General features: G+C 43.1%; 1 protein-coding gene across 1 annotated transcript in view; it reads left to right on the top strand.

Annotated features, from left to right (window-relative positions):
- Positions 1-11,645, top strand: part of ARHGAP20 (Rho GTPase activating protein 20) — a 52,754-nt gene extending 41,109 nt beyond the window's left edge. The window contains exons 9-14 of the mRNA XM_026853015.1: positions 58-236; positions 3,575-3,736; positions 5,107-5,216; positions 6,175-6,364; positions 6,849-6,960; positions 8,526-11,645. Of these exons, the coding sequence (XP_026708816.1) occupies positions 58-236; positions 3,575-3,736; positions 5,107-5,216; positions 6,175-6,364; positions 6,849-6,960; positions 8,526-9,586 (1,814 nt within the window). The 3' untranslated portion in view covers positions 9,587-11,645. The remainder of the gene's footprint in view (positions 1-57; positions 237-3,574; positions 3,737-5,106; positions 5,217-6,174; positions 6,365-6,848; positions 6,961-8,525) is intronic.
- Positions 11,646-16,541: the final 4,896 nt, after the last annotated feature.

The raw sequence follows: 16,541 nt of genomic DNA, 5'->3' as shown, positions 1-16,541 counted from the left end.
TACTGGAATTAGAATTGAAATACATTTCTTCTAATAAACATCTTTCTCTTTTTCCAGACTTAAGCCAAAAGTCATTTAAAAGGAAAAGATCTATCATAAATTGGGCTTTTTGGCGTGGCCCAGGAACTCACTTGGACAATGCACCCCCCTCCTCAACATCTGCTGCTCCTGGGAAGCTCTTTGGCCTCTTGCTAACAACCATCTGTGAGGATGACAACCTGCCCAAACCCCTCTTGGTGAGTCCCAGGCTCAGGGCTGGCTCTTACAAGTGGTGTAATTTCTTTGCGTAGTGAATGAGAAATGGTGACACTTTGTAAATGGGACACTGAAATTACCCAAGGAGAGAAACCAGAAGGAAACCTCATTTGTGGTTCTCAGCAAGAACATTGGTTTTTAACATACGCTGTGGTCAGGCCTGGTTAATAACAAACAGCTTGAGAAATGTATGTGATCCGTCTGCTGCTCTGGGCTATTTCTTCTTTATAGCCCACGCTATAAGGCTGGTTCCCTAATCCTCACTTACACAGTGTAAATAAATACCACGTTCACACATACTTTTTAAACTACTCCCAAAATCTCTGTAAAATCCTCAACTCCATAAATATGGCATCTGCTGTCCCATATAGACAGCCCATGCCTGCATATGAATGCTACCTGCCCTTAAGCAGACGGTTCCAGAGCCTTACTTGAAGGCATCCCAGGGCAGGCAAGCACTCTGGGTCCTCATTTTTGATCTGACAGCACCGCTGCAAAAATAGGTGGGAAGGTGGAGGCTGAAGGAGAATCTTTTCATCCTGTCTTGAGGAAGTGCTAGTGCTGTGGGTGCTCTCAAAAGTAGTCCAGGAACATGAAAATGTCCTAGACCCCATTCCTAGGCATAATTAAGGCAGATATGTGGCATTTTTGGTCAGGACTGAGGGCTGCCCTGTTGTCAATACAGGAATTGAAACATTTGCTGAGTGGGAGTGAGTCCTGCAGGACCTGGCCCCTATCCTAACAGCCTGTCTTTTGGCTAAAACAACTGATTTCAGTGGGGTTCTACCAGTTTACAGGAAGAGATGGTTTGTCTCCTAAGCTTGTTCTTGATGTTCTGTTTTATCACTGCCTGCACAGTGAATCTGTTACAAAGGCTCTCAAATAAACCACCAACCACCAAAAATTAAAAATTTATTATTAACATAATTAACCATCTCTCCATAAATTACAGGTTCAAATGTCTGAGAGGAGAACAGAACGAATCGTTCTATAAGGTTTTAAGGCAACCCAAAACACAGAACAAAGCCCCACTCCCTAGGGTTTAGGCAACCCAAAACGCTTTATCACTCACCTGACAAGTGAGGGCTCTCAGCCTCGAGGACCTGCCCAGGGCAGCGCCCCGACCCAGGGTCCCTTGAGGAGTTTCCTTGGGCAGCATCCTGACCCCAGGGGAGAGTCCTCAACTGCAGCTGCTGCTCCAGAGGACGAGCTCCCAGTGGCTCCCCAGGGGACTCCATTGATACCCAGGCCCAGTCTGACCGGGAGTCAATAGCGGCTTCCATTGCCAAAGGCCCCAGTTACCATGAAGCCCCAAGAGCAAAGGCAGTCAGTCACTGGGTGGATGCACCTGCCACGGAATCATACCAGGACTTTTCAGGTCTTTTAATAGTGTGGGCTTGTTATTTTGTTTTGAGGGAGAAGTGTGCATTTTTATCATTTAGGTAGTTTAAATAAGCCCTCCAGAGATGGACTCTGGAAGAACCTGGTCCCTCATTCTCCCTGTTTGAGAGATGAGCTAATGCTGCATTTCAGAAATTTCTCCAAACCCTAAATAGTAGTAATTTTTTATCTGAAAAAACTCCTAAGTTATTAGGCATAGAATCACAGCTTAGTGGACTTTGAGTCTTAAATGCGTTTATGCCACAAAATATAGCTTGCTTACTTTTGATTTCATGCAGCATCTCTGGAGAAGGGAATACTGCAGCTGAAGGACTGTATGGGGTTTACCTGAAAAAGAAGGAAAATATCAGGGGTGAATGCTGTAGGCATGTTTGATATCTCTGCTTCAGAGCTTCAGACTGGCTTTCGCGGCTGAAAGGCTCTCTTTTTGCCTTTGCCACACTGAGTTGTCTTACGCCATTACCTTCATTTGTTCAATTTTGTCTGGGTCTACTACTTTAAGGGAGAATTCCCAGTTTTATTTTGTGGGTATTTTATTCAAAATACATTTTCAAAGTGTTTGTTCATGTGCTAAGATCCTGTGCTGTGGGACTCAGCCTGTTTTGACAACAGAGCTCTAAATCCCCACAGAGAAAGTGGAAATGCTGACACGAAGGTGCTCCTCCAAAGTGTCTGCACTTACATGAATTCTTGACTTTCAACTTCATCAAGACTGAGAAAGAAACTTTAAAGAAGAAGAGTAAAAATAATACCTTCCATTAGACTTATTTGCACTGCGATGTGTCAGGAAGACCTACCTTACAGCCCAGACTAAGAAAGTCACCAAACCCCCCTGCTTAGCCATAACTGTTACAGTAACTCCGTTTAATGATGACAGTCTCCCCCAGTGTCCCTTTTCTTGCCATCTCTTTTGATAACTATGTCCTCAGACTACTGTGTGCACGCACATAATCCCAGAGATTGTCTGCATGTGTTTCCCCCTTGGAAGAGACAAACATGACAAATTCCACATCAGTTGGAGCAGGCCTGGGGAGAGATGACCAGCATGTATGAGAGAGGACCCACAGGAGACTGCAGAGAATTAAGCAGCTGGAAAATATAATGTACATATTATCTCAGGAGAGGTCTCTGATTTCAGCATTTCCTTTTCTGCTCATTTTCCTCTCTTATTTAGCAGAAGAAATCAGGCCCTCCTGTTATTTTAAAAGCAAGGCAGCAATCTGCTTGTTCTTCATTTCCTTTTAAATATCTCATGTAATGAGCTGCCTACCTGTTTAATCCTTTGCAGCCTCATTGGCTTCAGAGAAGCCGCAAGCCAGGCTTTAGCCCCCACTGGTTGACCTCCCAGGAGGGAGCACCTTGCCCCAGAGGTGGTCCCGCTAACAGCCCATGAGCTGCCTGCGGAGTATGATACCACTCACAAGAAGCAAAGGGGGTAAAAATCTGACTCTGATCTCTGTAGAAGTGCAGATAGATACTAACAAACAAAGCACTTACCACCTTAGATAAAATCTCTTTTTTTCCAGACATCAGGCATGGAACAAGTCTTCATCTCTGGTTGGTGATAATACTGAACACACTGATGAGCAGTCAGGGTCTCTTCCTGCAGAGTGGTGTCTGGCTGAGGCCACTGTCGATGCAGAGCTTTGGATTAGGTAGACCACTCTCCTTTCCCCATACCACAGTATTTATATATTTAAATAACTTGGCTAAAACTTGTACAGATCCTAGAAGATCATACAGGAGGTTAGTGCTTAGCAGTGGCAGCACAATATTTCTGAGGGGATGTTTTCCAAAATCAGTGACCCAGACCACAGCTTTGTCGTGCAGTGGAAAAAGTGGCAAAACTACATTTTAATGGCACAAGACAATAAAATATATTTCTGAGAAAGTCCTTCTGCCTTTTAATTTTGTTTAGGACATGCTTTCCCTTCTTTACCAAGAAGGCCCTTCCACTGAGGGCATTTTCAGACGCTCTGGAAGTGCAAAAACCTGCAAAGAGCTCAAGGAGAAGCTTGATTCAGGTGCTGAAGTGGACCTAGCCTGTGAATCCATATTTGTGACAGCGTCTTTGTTTAAGGTATGTGAAGAACATTGCTTTCCTCCTTTCTGAGTGAGAGGGGTGTAGATCCTGGGCACAAACAAATAGAACCTTTCCCCAGGGACAGGCCCAAAGAGGACTTGGTGGGCTGAATTAAGAATGGGCTGTCATGTTAACATTGTGAGGATCTCCAAAGGAGGCTGCCACTGAATTAGGATGGGGAAGAGGACTAGCCAGCTTGTTTTGCTGCCAGCTTTCCTGAAGTCTCAGCTACAACCTGGTCCTGTTACGCTTTTTATCTCTGCTTAAATTCAATGAAGTACTCTACACTACACACCCTAGAGAGTGTATAATGTTGCCAAAAATATTTGGATTAATTTTCCTATCTTTTCTTGCAGACTAGTACGTTAAAAACAATGTTCCTTCTGCAAAAAGCATCCAAGCCTTCAGTAAAATTTCAGCTACAAGGAGAAATAGCATATTTCTTTTCACATTTTAGTAGAGTGCATCTGTTTATGTGTAGTTTTTGCTTAAAAGAAATAGTCATCTCCATTCTCAAGCAAGCACTTCTTCAGTGGAATATTTTTATTGGAGAAAGCCATTCCTCTTGCTACTATATGAGAGGTTATCATGGGTGAGACTTACACAATTACTTTCCTACTGGTGGATTTAGGCCATGTGTTTAGCACAGGATAGCTGCACCATGCAAAGCGCTGCTGTGCAATGCTCATCCCATGGTAACAGTTTCTCTGAGGGGCAAGAGCACAGTGAACAGTTACCACCTAAGAGCAAATGTGGCATTCATGTGCATCATAGCTTCCCTTATCCTTGCTTGTTTGGGAAGCTAGGATTTGGGCTTCTTCCCAAGTTGCAACAGCTTGCCTGCCAGTGTTTGAGGTATTAGGAAACAGGAGCAGAAAGACTATCCATGACTAATACTCAATAACCAAAAGAGATTGATAAAGGGAAGGAAGGTGGGGGTGCATTGGAGTGCTTATGGTCTGGAGGTATTGGAGCTTGTCAGCTAAGGACTTAGGGACTACAGATGAAGTTAAGTGATAAGTAAAGACAGACATTATGCAACATCAAAATAACTGGTCCCACTACAGATTTTTTAGTTCAGCAATAGCAGATGAAGCATCCAAATATATCTGTTTTGACAGGAAAGGGTGAGGAAAGGGCAGGAAAATACTAATTTTAAGCACAATCCAAAATACTTCTTTATCTCATATGATTTTCTGCGGGTTTTGGTTGTTGTGTGGAACAAGATGCTTGTCAGTTAGTGCTGTCCCACTGTCAATTAGTGCTGTCCCGTTGATACATCCTCTTGGATCTCCATATCCTATTCCTACTCCCTCCTGTGCTCCAGAACAGCTGTTCATGTTTTGTTCTTCTTTTCTCTTGATAAGGATTTTCTTCGCAACATCCCAGGCAGCATTTTGTCATCCCAGCTCTGTGATAAGTGGGTTTCCGTGATGGATCAAGGAAATAATGAAGAGAAGATAAAAAGCATCCAAAGGTAGAGTTACTTATATTATCTGTATTCTTTTCCTATAAATTTATATCTCAGAATGCAGAATCCCAAATATTCAACTTAAAATTGCATTGTTAAAAAAATACATGCTAAAAATATCTTTGTGTATAACAGAGCATTCAAACTTACATATATACTTAAGCAATTGCCTGTATGGGACAATTTGCTGACTCTCTTTTGTCCTGCTTTTCTGGCTTTTGTGGATACCAGTAAATAAATTAAATATCTTTTCATGGAAAAAAAAAAACCCAACCCAAACCCCAATGGTTTTTATAAATACACTGTCCAAGACCAGGATTTCTGCCTGATACCAAGCCCAGAATTTTTCCCAGGGAACTTCGTAGTCCTGGGTAGCTGAAATCAGTTCCTCATATATTCCCCCTCATTCATCTCAAATTTTAGTGATCATTTTGAAGCTAAGATGGAATTGTGAAAGAAGTACTGGAGCATAGTGAGTGATAAGGGAAACCTCCACCCTTGCAGGTGATATGAAACAAAAGTGGGCAAAGTTTATGTCATGGAAAATAGAACTTTAGTCACTAGCTGACCTCATGTGTACTTACATACATTTATACTTATGGGAACTAGATGACATGGAGAGACAACTGAACTGTTTGGTTAAATGAATAGTGAGTTATCAGGAACCTTAGATGAAATACAGTTTCATGTCATACATTTTGCTTGGTTCATTGGTTTGGCAGAGTATAATTTTAACTATGTGATAAGGTGTCTTTTATCCTCCCAGAAAACTCTTCAGAGATGTGTCACACTGAGGGAAAGCAGATGAGCAAGAACACCTTTTTTTGACATGCTCCCTGGTTTAATTAGTGGAGCATGTTACCCTGTTTCTGTATTTTCATTATCGTGACCTGTGTGTATCTGCAGAAAATGTTTTTATTTTGTGCAGTCACTAAGTTGAAGAATTACATTTGTGTGTTTTCAGGTTAATAGAGCAGCTCCCCAGAGCTAATGTTGTTCTCTTACGTTACATCTTTGGAGTACTGCATGGTATAGAAATGCGATCTGAGGAGAACCAGATGAATGCATTTAATCTGGCTATCTGCATTGCACCTAGCCTGCTCTGGCCTCCTGTTTCCTCCACTCCTGATATAGAAAGTGAATTTGCAAAAAAGGTAAGAGACGCCGCAACGGAGTAAAAATCCAAACCACCCTTCATCCTGTTCAATCAGTATGTTGATTACAAACATAAACCCAGTCAATACCTCTTCAGCTCAGGACTTGTCCTCTTATCAGGGCTCCAGAAACGTTTACTAACCCATTCACATAATCTGACTGGAAGAAGGAGAGGGAGATCATAAAGCAATACCCAGCGTAATAGCAAAGTGCTTCGCTCATTAAAAAGATCTCTTGTTGTGGTGACCTTGGAACAGGACAGAGTAGAAATGGAAGAGATGTGTATGACAATTGTATACTGGGACATTTTAGTTGAGCCTGGCTGTACTCAGGCCCAGGAGATGAGAATAGGAGTTCCTGTCTGTCAGAGGGCACATCATGGATAGGCAATTTGCTCCTGTTCCTCATTTGTATGGTGAGCTTGCCCTGAGTGGAATAATGGAAGATGTGACAAGACATCTCTCTCCCATTGCTTTGTTGCAGATTTCTAGTCTGGTACAGTTCCTCACTGAGAATTGCTGCAGGATTTTTGGAGAGGAAATTACGTCCCTCTTTGGAGAAATTCTGATGACATGCAAGAGAGAGAACAGCTCAGGTAATACAGATGATGTTTTGATCCTGTTAGACAGCTAAACTCAGCCAGGAGAAAGATCAGTATATTCTATGGAAGAATGCTGTTCCCTCTTCATGTGGTGTTCCCAAGTACTGCTGTTCTCTTTCCTTTGCCCAAAGTATTGGTGATAATCAGTGATTCAACTTACTATAGACCAGGACCATATCACACAATGTCCTCTTAAAGAATCCCTTGCTCCTATTCCAGTCATCTCTGAGCCACTATGTTAAAAAAGGAAGGGGGAAGGCGAAACAAAAGAAAAAGAAGGAAAATAATCTTGAGAAGATTTTTCATCTCAAATCTAGAATTTTTCCCCCAGCCTTTGTTTTCCGAGTATCAGGAAGTCAGTGATCAACCATGGTTATAATACAACTGTCGCACCATTATATTAGGGTTGAAAGCATCTATTCTTCATTATGACAAGAGAGAGATATCCAGAGTTTCAATGGGGCGACCAGATTTTGCTACTAGCACAGAAAAATCATGGAACTGGTGACTGAAAATGTCTGACAGACTAGTTGGCAGAGCATTCCAGAATATCATTAATGCTCTTTTTCTCTCTAGCTCTGTGATAGCATCAATTTTGACCGGAGTTTTGGGTCTCTCCTTGAAATATTTCTAAAGCAGTGTTTCTTTAAAATAAATTTTGACACAGCTGGCCTATACTAAAAGTGGTAATGGCACTTGCTCCAGCATGCTAGTCTTACTCAGTGTGGCTGTCCCAAACTCCTCGTGCTCTGCCTCAGTGAAATCCAGTGAAATTTGGCCTGCCCTCTTCCCAAGAGGAGAAGTGCATGGGATCTGCTGTGCTGGGATGTGCTGGGACTGAATTCTCAGACCCACAATGGGTTATGGCGGCTGAGTAAGTTTTCAGACACGCACTGAGGCATGGTGACTGCCCATGCATGAACTCTGTCTGCTGCAAATGTGAGATAAGTCAGTTTAGCATAGCCTAGAGCAAAATAGATTTTAATGCAATTCCAATTATCACATGTACAGAAAAGGGCCCAGGTGTGCACTGCTCAGTGGAAATGAGGTGAGTGCTTTGAGACTAGAAATTTCTTCATAGTGTTTCTCTTAAAAACATTGTATTTTCTGAAAGACTATGAAAGTACGTAGTGTGCCCTGTTATCTTCCTTTGCCTAAGAAGGAAAGAAAGGTTAAATGTTGCTTTTCATATTCAATAACGACAAGAAAATTTCAATAAATTACTGATTCAATATACTGTATCTAAATTACTGTTTACAGCTGGATTACCTACTACTAAAGTTCACCACCTAAAAAAAAAAACCCACATAAAACCCCCTAACCCATATTTGTGCCACTATCCTATGTTTCTTGAATGAATTGTAAATTAGTATTCATTTCAGTTATTCCATTTCAAAGTTAGACTATTTTTAAAAAATTATTGGCATTTCTGCTTGAAGAATCTTTATAGGTCAAATGCTCCTGAAAGTAAAGGATACTTGCCAGAAAAACAATATACAGCTGCTTGTCAGCAGGGTGGCTTGGTCACTGATGTGTTAACACTTGGTTTGTCTTTGCAGATGCTGCTTCTCTCCATCTGAATGACTCTTCCTATGACAGCCTGGAAAATGAGGCGAACGATGAAGCTGACTCTTCTTCTAGCGACTGGATTAAGAACCGAGATCAGGATAACAGGAGCAGGGAGTCTGTCTTCACTCTGAGTGATGGTGATTCTGAGCATACAGAGGTGGATGAAATCCAAAGTAAAACCAAATCAAGACAGTTGACAATTTCTGTTGATGTACACCGTAAGTTTTCATCGCAAGAAAACTCAGATAATGAGTCTCTCCACTCCAGTGCACTGGGCTTCTCTTCAGCAGCTACCTCAGGCACTCTCAAGAGCTTGAGGAGACTCAGGCGCTCCTCAGAGCCTGCAATTGGTCTCCTCACCCCCAGCTTCGCCCGCATTGGAGGTGGTCATGAGAAGGCAACACGAAAAGCCAGCTGTGATGTTGTCCTGTCTCACGAAGATGAAGACTATCTCCGACAGCTTCGGTCATTGCAGATGGAAGGGCAAAAGCTTATCAATCAGAGCTTGATTATAGGGATTAACATTGGTAAAAGTGACAACAGAAACCAAAATGTTGAAAAGAAAGACTTGTCCCCTTGCCCATTGCCTCCAACACCAGAGGCATTAAATATTTGCTCAGGATTTAGCTCTTCCAGCCTCTCTTCTCCTGGGACATCTCCATCTGTGTCGTCAATGAGCTCTCTGGACAGTGCTTTCTCTCAGTTTTCAGACCAATCTGTGTTTACCCCGACTGAAACCTCCTCCCCTTTTGATAGCACTTTTCAGTCGCTAAAGAAACACGAAGACGCTGCCGCTGAAGCGGCTGATGACTGCTTGGTTACACCCACCAAGGTGCCACCATCTCCACAACCTACCAACACTTTGGCTGAGGGGGACTTGGTGGAGCCCAACAGCAGGCCAATGCCCCTGCAACCTACTGATGGAGTTGACGGCTATTTGATTAAGCCTGACATTCAGCCATTACCTCTGAAAGTCACAGGAAGAGACAGACTTCATGATCCAAGATCAAAGAGGAGGTCTAGAAGAGCATTGCAGCAATCCAAAGTTTGAAGAGACTGACCAAAGCTTTTTTGCAGAGGAATCTTAATGCTTAAAATAAACACCATAAAGAAAATGCCTTTGGAATTAATGTGTGTTCATTTTAAGTTTAATATCCAGGTTGTTCAAATTTAATTGAGCAGTCCCCAGATTCACATGTTTTCTTTTTTTAGGAAACTGTCTGAGTAATGTTCCCACATAAAGCTTTGCGAAAAATATTGTAAGAATAATAAAAATTGCTAAAAAAACAAGCAAACAGAAATCTCCCGAAAATCTGGAAGGGTCCCAGGAGGTAACTAAGAGCAGCGCCCTGTTCTCTGAGCCTTCCAGGGCAGTGAGGTGCCTGCTGGGCCTCTCCCCTTGACCATTTATGTGTTGAGCCTTGCGGATGTGAGTCCCAGTCCTTTGTGGTTTTGATGTAGCGTGCAAAGTCAGCATAGACTCCATAACTGTGGTATTATACTACTGTTCTGAAACTGATAGGTATTACCTTCATTGTCCTCCAAGGGATAAGTGTATTGTTTTCTGTATGTTTATAAGGTATGTTCAATAGGTGTAGTTATTTTTTTCACACTGCAAAAGAAAGAAAAAAATAAGTTCAAAAATAAGAAAAGAGAAACGCTGAAGCTTGTAACTAACACCTTGCAACTCTGTGTTTCATTTATTGTGCTTCGTTGGCTGTTCTGTTTGTGTTTAAGTTGTGAATAGTTTCTTAACATTGCTGTAAATGGCATTATGTATTATTGCAAGCAGAACACATGTAATTTTATTATGCAGCATCTAAAACATCGTATAATATATTAAAAGTAATGCATTATCTAAATGCTTTGAGTTTGTATAATATATCCTGATAAATTTTGCTATTATATATGTTCTGAAAAAAATGTGTATTTTTGTACTTGCAAAAAACTGCTGCTAATTTTACGAGTTCTGTTTTGTTGTTACAGCACTGGTATTGATGTGTATGCATTCAATGCTATATATTAAATATTATTTGTTATGTCATAAATCCAATTTATATTCTGTGTAATTTTTTTTTAGGTGTCAGTTCTACAAGCTATGGCTGAAGCAAAAATCATAGTGATGCCACTGCAGATCTTGCGTGAGGAAGGACTGCAGCATTTTCCCTCCATTTTGGGTGGCATCATTCATGGTGTATGTCATCATCCTGTTGATTTCTGTAAATCTGAGTAATATTCAAACAAGAATTCCTACCTTTTTGCTCTTCATCTAGAGACGTGGGTGTTTTCAGCTAATGGAATGCAGTTAGTATAGAGGTGCAGAGACATCTTTTTGGGTAATAGATATTAGGGTTGGGAGCAAGGAAAGGAGGAGAACAAGACACTGGCTGAGAGCAAGATTTATTCTTTAATATTAGTAGGGTTATAGATAAAGCAAGCAAGAAAAAAAACTCATCTGGGTGTGTATGCATGTATAAGTGCTTCTGAAATTGCATTGATTCATTCATGAGCTTTCCATTTTAAAAAGCCCTCCCCCACTGCAGTTAATACTGGCCAGTACTGAGTTTCAGATCCCATTCTGCTTGACTGTGCTCTCATAAATGTGCTTATGCTCCAAAGTCACTACGTATTTCTGAAAAATTTAAACACTGTTTAGTGCACTAAGCCGTTTCCAGGTATTATCAGCATAAAAGGTTTTTATCTCTGTATCAGACAGAATGGATACTCTCCAGCAGATCTGGGGGGGAGGATGTCAGTTAACAAAGATAGAAATATCCTTATTTAAAAATATAGAATCAGAGGGTTATTATTTTGGGCTCTAATCCTGCAAATGTATCTGTAAGCAGAGCTGCATTTGTGGAGGCCCACGTAATGCAATAAACCATCATGCACTTAGAACTAGATATACCAGCATGTATAATTGTGTTCAGGCTCAAAGACGTCACCACAATTTGTTCTTTTTCATCTTTCTCATATTCAGCTATTTCAATAAAAATGGTAATATGCAGAATCAATCTGTAAGAGTCATCTTCCAGAGGTAAAAATCTTCTGTATGTATTTTGAGATCTGTCATCTAATAGTCCTATATATGCACCTTCTTTAAAACAAAAAAAGATGCTGTTTTGAAATAAAACAGCTACTCTGCATTTCTTTTCGAAATGGTAAAAAGCATAGTGCCATGCTGCCAAGATTACATCAAGTAGCAAATTCTGATTCATTGCAACAATAATAAAGCTTTAGAAAAATCTCTAGTCTCTGCAATATAAATGTTCTGTCCTACAAATGATACCTTCCAGCAAGTCATTTATCTCTGCTAGTCTGAAGTAAAAGTATATCCAAGAGTGCTTCGATGTGAAACAAATTATGTGTCTGTTTTTGAGCTGTAGCTAATGCTAGAGTGCTTTCAGCTTTAAACATATGGTGAACAAGCTGGATGTAGACCAAGTACAATTTAAAATGCAATTTTGTCTTACAAGACATACACACCGCTGCTGCACAAGGAATGTTCTGTGACAATCACAAAAAAGCGCTGATGGAGAAGATCACCGTCTGCAGCTCCTTACTGAAGAAATTAAATGCTGTTAAGATGCAAAATGGATATACTGAACCTTTTCAGAGTGTCTGGTGTGACTCTGAAGATGCAGTAAGCAGCAGCTTTAGGTATGTTATTGTTGGGAAGCCAACATTTAATGGATGGGGGTCCTTGCTGCTCTCTTTCCCTGGGCACACCAGCAGGCTGGGCTGGGATATTGGGTCCAGAGAATATTAAAAAGAAGCTTTTGTAACTTTTTTTGTGGCTCTGCTGATGGCCTGTGAGAACGTGCTGGTGTAAGGGTGGCCCCGAAGGCTGAGCCCCCACTTCTGCCCTGGCTCCATCTGGGTGCCCCAAACACTGGCATCCCTGGTGAGGTCCCAGGGTCCTGGTCACCACAGGAAACCACGTCTCCCTCAGCTGCCTGCCTCCCTCAGCTGGGGTGGCTGCTTTGGAGGACATGCCCAAGTTTTTGTGACAAATTGTAGATGAGATATTTTCAAAATGTTTTCTTCTTTCCTAGAGTAGCAAAACCTCACAGAAGGATTCTTTAGGAAGGACAGGCAGGAGACACGAGGAGGGGATGTTGCCCTCTATGTCAGTGACCAGCTGGAGTGCATGGAGCTCTGCCTGGGGATGGATAAGGAGGTGACCAAGAACTTATGGATCAGAATTAAAGGGAAGGCAGGGACAGGTGACGTTATAGTGGGGGTCTGCTAGAGGCCACTTTACCAGAAAGACTGAGTGAATAAGGCCCTCTATAGACAGAGAGGAGCAGCCTCACATTCACAAGCCCTATTCCTTATGCAGACCTTCAACCACTCCAGTATCTGTTAGAGGGACAACACAGCAGGGCAAAAGCAATCCAGGAGGTTCCTGGAATGTGTTAATGGTAACTTACTTCTCCAAGTGATAGAGGAGCCAACATGGAGAGGTGCTATGCTGGACCTTGTTCTCCCCAGCCAGGAGGGGCTGGTGGGGAATGTGGAGCTCAAGGGCAGCCTTGGCTGCAGTGACCATGAAACGGTGGAGTTCAAGATCTGTGGGGCAGTGAAGAGGGTGCACAGCAAGACCACTATCCTGGATTTCAGGAGAGAAGAATTTGGTCTCTTCAGGGATCTGCTTGGTAGAGTAGCACGGGATAATGCCCTGGAGGGAAGAGGGGCCCAAGAAAGTTTAATATTCAAGGATCACCTCTCCAAGCTCAGGAGTGATGCATCCCAACAAAAAGGAAGTCAGGCAAAAATGCCAGGAGGCCTTTATGGGTGAACAATGGACAAACTCAAACACACAAAGGAAGCCTACAGAGTGTGGAAGCAAGGACAGGTAGCCTGGGAGAAATACAGAGAAACTGTCCAAGCAACCAGGGTTCAGGTTAGGAAATCTAAAGCCCAAATAGAATTAAATCTGGCCAGGGACAACAAGGAGAACAAGAAAATTTTCTACAGGTACATTGGTGATAAAAGAAAGACTAGGGAAAATGTGGGCCATCTCCTGAAGGAAACAGGAGACCTGGTTACCTGGGACATGGAGAAGACTGAGGTACACAATGAATTTTGCCTCAGTCTTCACTGACAAGTGCTCCAGCCACACTGCCCAAGTCACAGAAGGCAAAGGCAGGGACTGGGATAATGAAGAACTACCCACTGTAGGAGAAGATCAGGTTCGAGACCATCTAAGGAACCTGAAGATGCACAAGTCCATGGGACCTGATGAGGTTCATCTGTGAGTCCTGTGGGAACCGGCAGATGAATTAGCTAAGCCACTATCCATCCATCATATTTGAGAAGTCATGGCAGTCCAGTGAAGTTCCCACTGATTGGAAAAAGGGAAACGTAACCCCTATTTTTAAAGAAGGAAAAAAGGAACACCTGGTGAACTACAGACCAGTCAGTCTCATCTCTGTGCCCAGCAAGATCATGGGGCAGATCCTCCTGGAAACTATGCTAAGGCAAATGGAAAACAAGGAGATGACTGGTGACAGCCATCATGTCTTCACTGAGGGCTAATTGTGCCTGACAAATTTGGTGGCTGTCTACGATGGGGTTACAGCGTTGGTGGAGAAGGAAGGAGCAACTGACGTCATCTATCTGGATTTGTGCAAAGCATTTGACACTGTCCCGCATAACATTCTTGTCTCTAAATTGGAGAGACATGGATTTGACAGATGGACCACTCAGTGGATAAGGAATTGGCTGGATGGTCACACTCAAAGAGTTGCAGTCAATGGCCCAATGTTCAAGGGGAGAGCAGTGACGAGTGGCGTTCCTCAGGGGTCACTCCTGGGACCAGTGCTGTTTAACATCTTTGTCAGTGACACAAACAGTAGAATTGAGTGCATCCTCAGCAGGTTTGCCAACAACACCAAGCTGTGTGGTGTGGTCAACACACTGGAGGGAAGGGATGGGCCATCCAGAGGGACCTGGAGAGGCTTGAGAGTGAGCCCGTGTAAACCTCATGAAGATCAACAAGGCCAAGTGCAAGGTCCTGCACGTGGGTCGAGGCAATTCCAAGCACAAATGCAGGCTGGGCAATGAGTGGATTGAGAGCAGCCCTGAGGAGAAGGACTTGGGGATATCAGTGGATGGAAAACTGAATAAGCAATGTGTGCTCACAACCCAGAAAGCCAGCTCTATCCTGGGCTGTGTGACCAGCAGGTCGAGGGAGGTGATTCTGCCCCTCTACTCTGCTCTCGTGAGACCCCACCTGCAGTACTGTGTTCAGCTCTGGGGCTCCCAGCATAAGAAGGACTTGGACCTGCTTGAGCAGGTCTAGAGGAGGCCACAAAGATGATCAGGGGGCTGGAGCACCTCTCTGATGAGGACAGGCTGAGAGAGTTGGAGTTGTTCAGCCTGGAGAAGAGAAGGCTCTGGGCAGACCTTATAGCGCCCCTCCAGTACTTAAAGGGGGCTACAGGAAAGATGGGGAGGGACTCTATCAGGGAGTGTAGGGATAGGACAAGGGGTAATGGTTTGGAACTCAAAGAGGGTAGATTTAGATTAGATATAGGGAAGGATCTCTTTCCTGTGAGGGTGATGAGACACTGGCAGAGGTTGCCCAGAGAAGCTGTGGCTGCCCCCTCCCTGGCAGTGTTCAAGGCCAGGTTGGACGGGGCTTTGAGCAACCTGGGCTAGGGGAAGGTGTCCCTGCCCATGGCAGGGGGGGTGGAACTGGATGATCTTTAAGGTCCCTCCCAACCCAAACCATTCTGTGATTCCATGAAAAATAACAGAATAAAAACGATGACCGACTTAGGGAAGAAATGGTAGCAATGACTCCTCATTCACTGCTGTCAAGCACACAAAATGAAGCAAACTGACAAATTACGTCTTTCACTTGGCCTTTCTGTCCCACACGGGTTCATGATCTCATCATTAATGAGCATCCTGCCTCTGTTTCACAAGTACTAACCATCATTCCTCTCATATAATTTCAGGGATTCATATAATGTAAATTTAGAGCAATTTGTTCTCAACCTGCATTGAAAGTTTTTGCCTTTTTTTTTTTTTTTAGCCCTGGTAAAGGGCTTATGTGGCTGAAATGTCATTGCCTGGGTTTTCTGGGGTTTTTTTGGTGGGTTTTTCCATTTTTCTCCACTGGTCTCATAAATGATACTGCTTCATCCCTGCAAGCTTTATCTCTCCAGCACACAGGAAAGAAGAATGCATGTCCCATCTATTCTCTGCTTAAACTAGTTTGTAGAGTTCAAGCAAAATAGATTATAGGTCCTGGGGCTGAAGCATGACCTTTAAACTGAAAGTGTCCCTCTGTCCATGCCTCTAAATCATCAGATTTCTGTTAATACCTGCTGCTCTAGCTCTTTCCTTGTCCTGGAGACATATCTGGCTCCAGGACTTGGTGGTCAACATCTTATTTCCATCTCCAGTCCTGATCTGCTGTATGACATTTGGCAAATTTATTTGCTTCCTCCACCCCTTGTTTCACACCACTAATCTCTCTAAATATCCTAGTTTCCTGGGACAGGCTGGTGGTTGCTGATGTTTGCACAGAGCCCAGCACATGGTGAGGTGCTGCATATGAGGGACCTGGACAACGGTGCTGCTGCACAAGGGTGATACTCACTGAAATCCTGAGTTTATTATGAACATGGTAACATCTGTGTTAGATGGGACACTTGCTAACCAAGTTGCTTGCTTGGTAACACAGAGCTGTTTTTTAACTTTCTACCGTGTCCATGACCTCTTCCCATGACCACGCCTGGAGCAAAGAGAGAGCAGAAGTTCCTGCTTGAGGGTATTTACTCCCATCTCAAACATAACTATTCACCCATGCCTATCCAGACATGGGAGACTGGGAGGTGGCCAGTGCTTTTGGCAACCACACACACACATGCACTGACACATATGTGCATACGGTGAGGCTTCCATGGCCCATGCAAACAGACTTGGTTCACAAGTCCTGCAGGCTGACTTGTGCCTCTATAGCACAGCCAAGACAATGTCAGCAAGTTGGA

This window comes from Athene cunicularia, assembly GCF_003259725.1.
Source record: "Athene cunicularia isolate RWA chromosome 1 unlocalized genomic scaffold, athCun1 chr1_part1, whole genome shotgun sequence".
NCBI lineage: Eukaryota > Metazoa > Chordata > Aves > Strigiformes > Strigidae > Athene > Athene cunicularia.
This window is presented reverse-complemented; position numbering and strand designations above follow the sequence as displayed.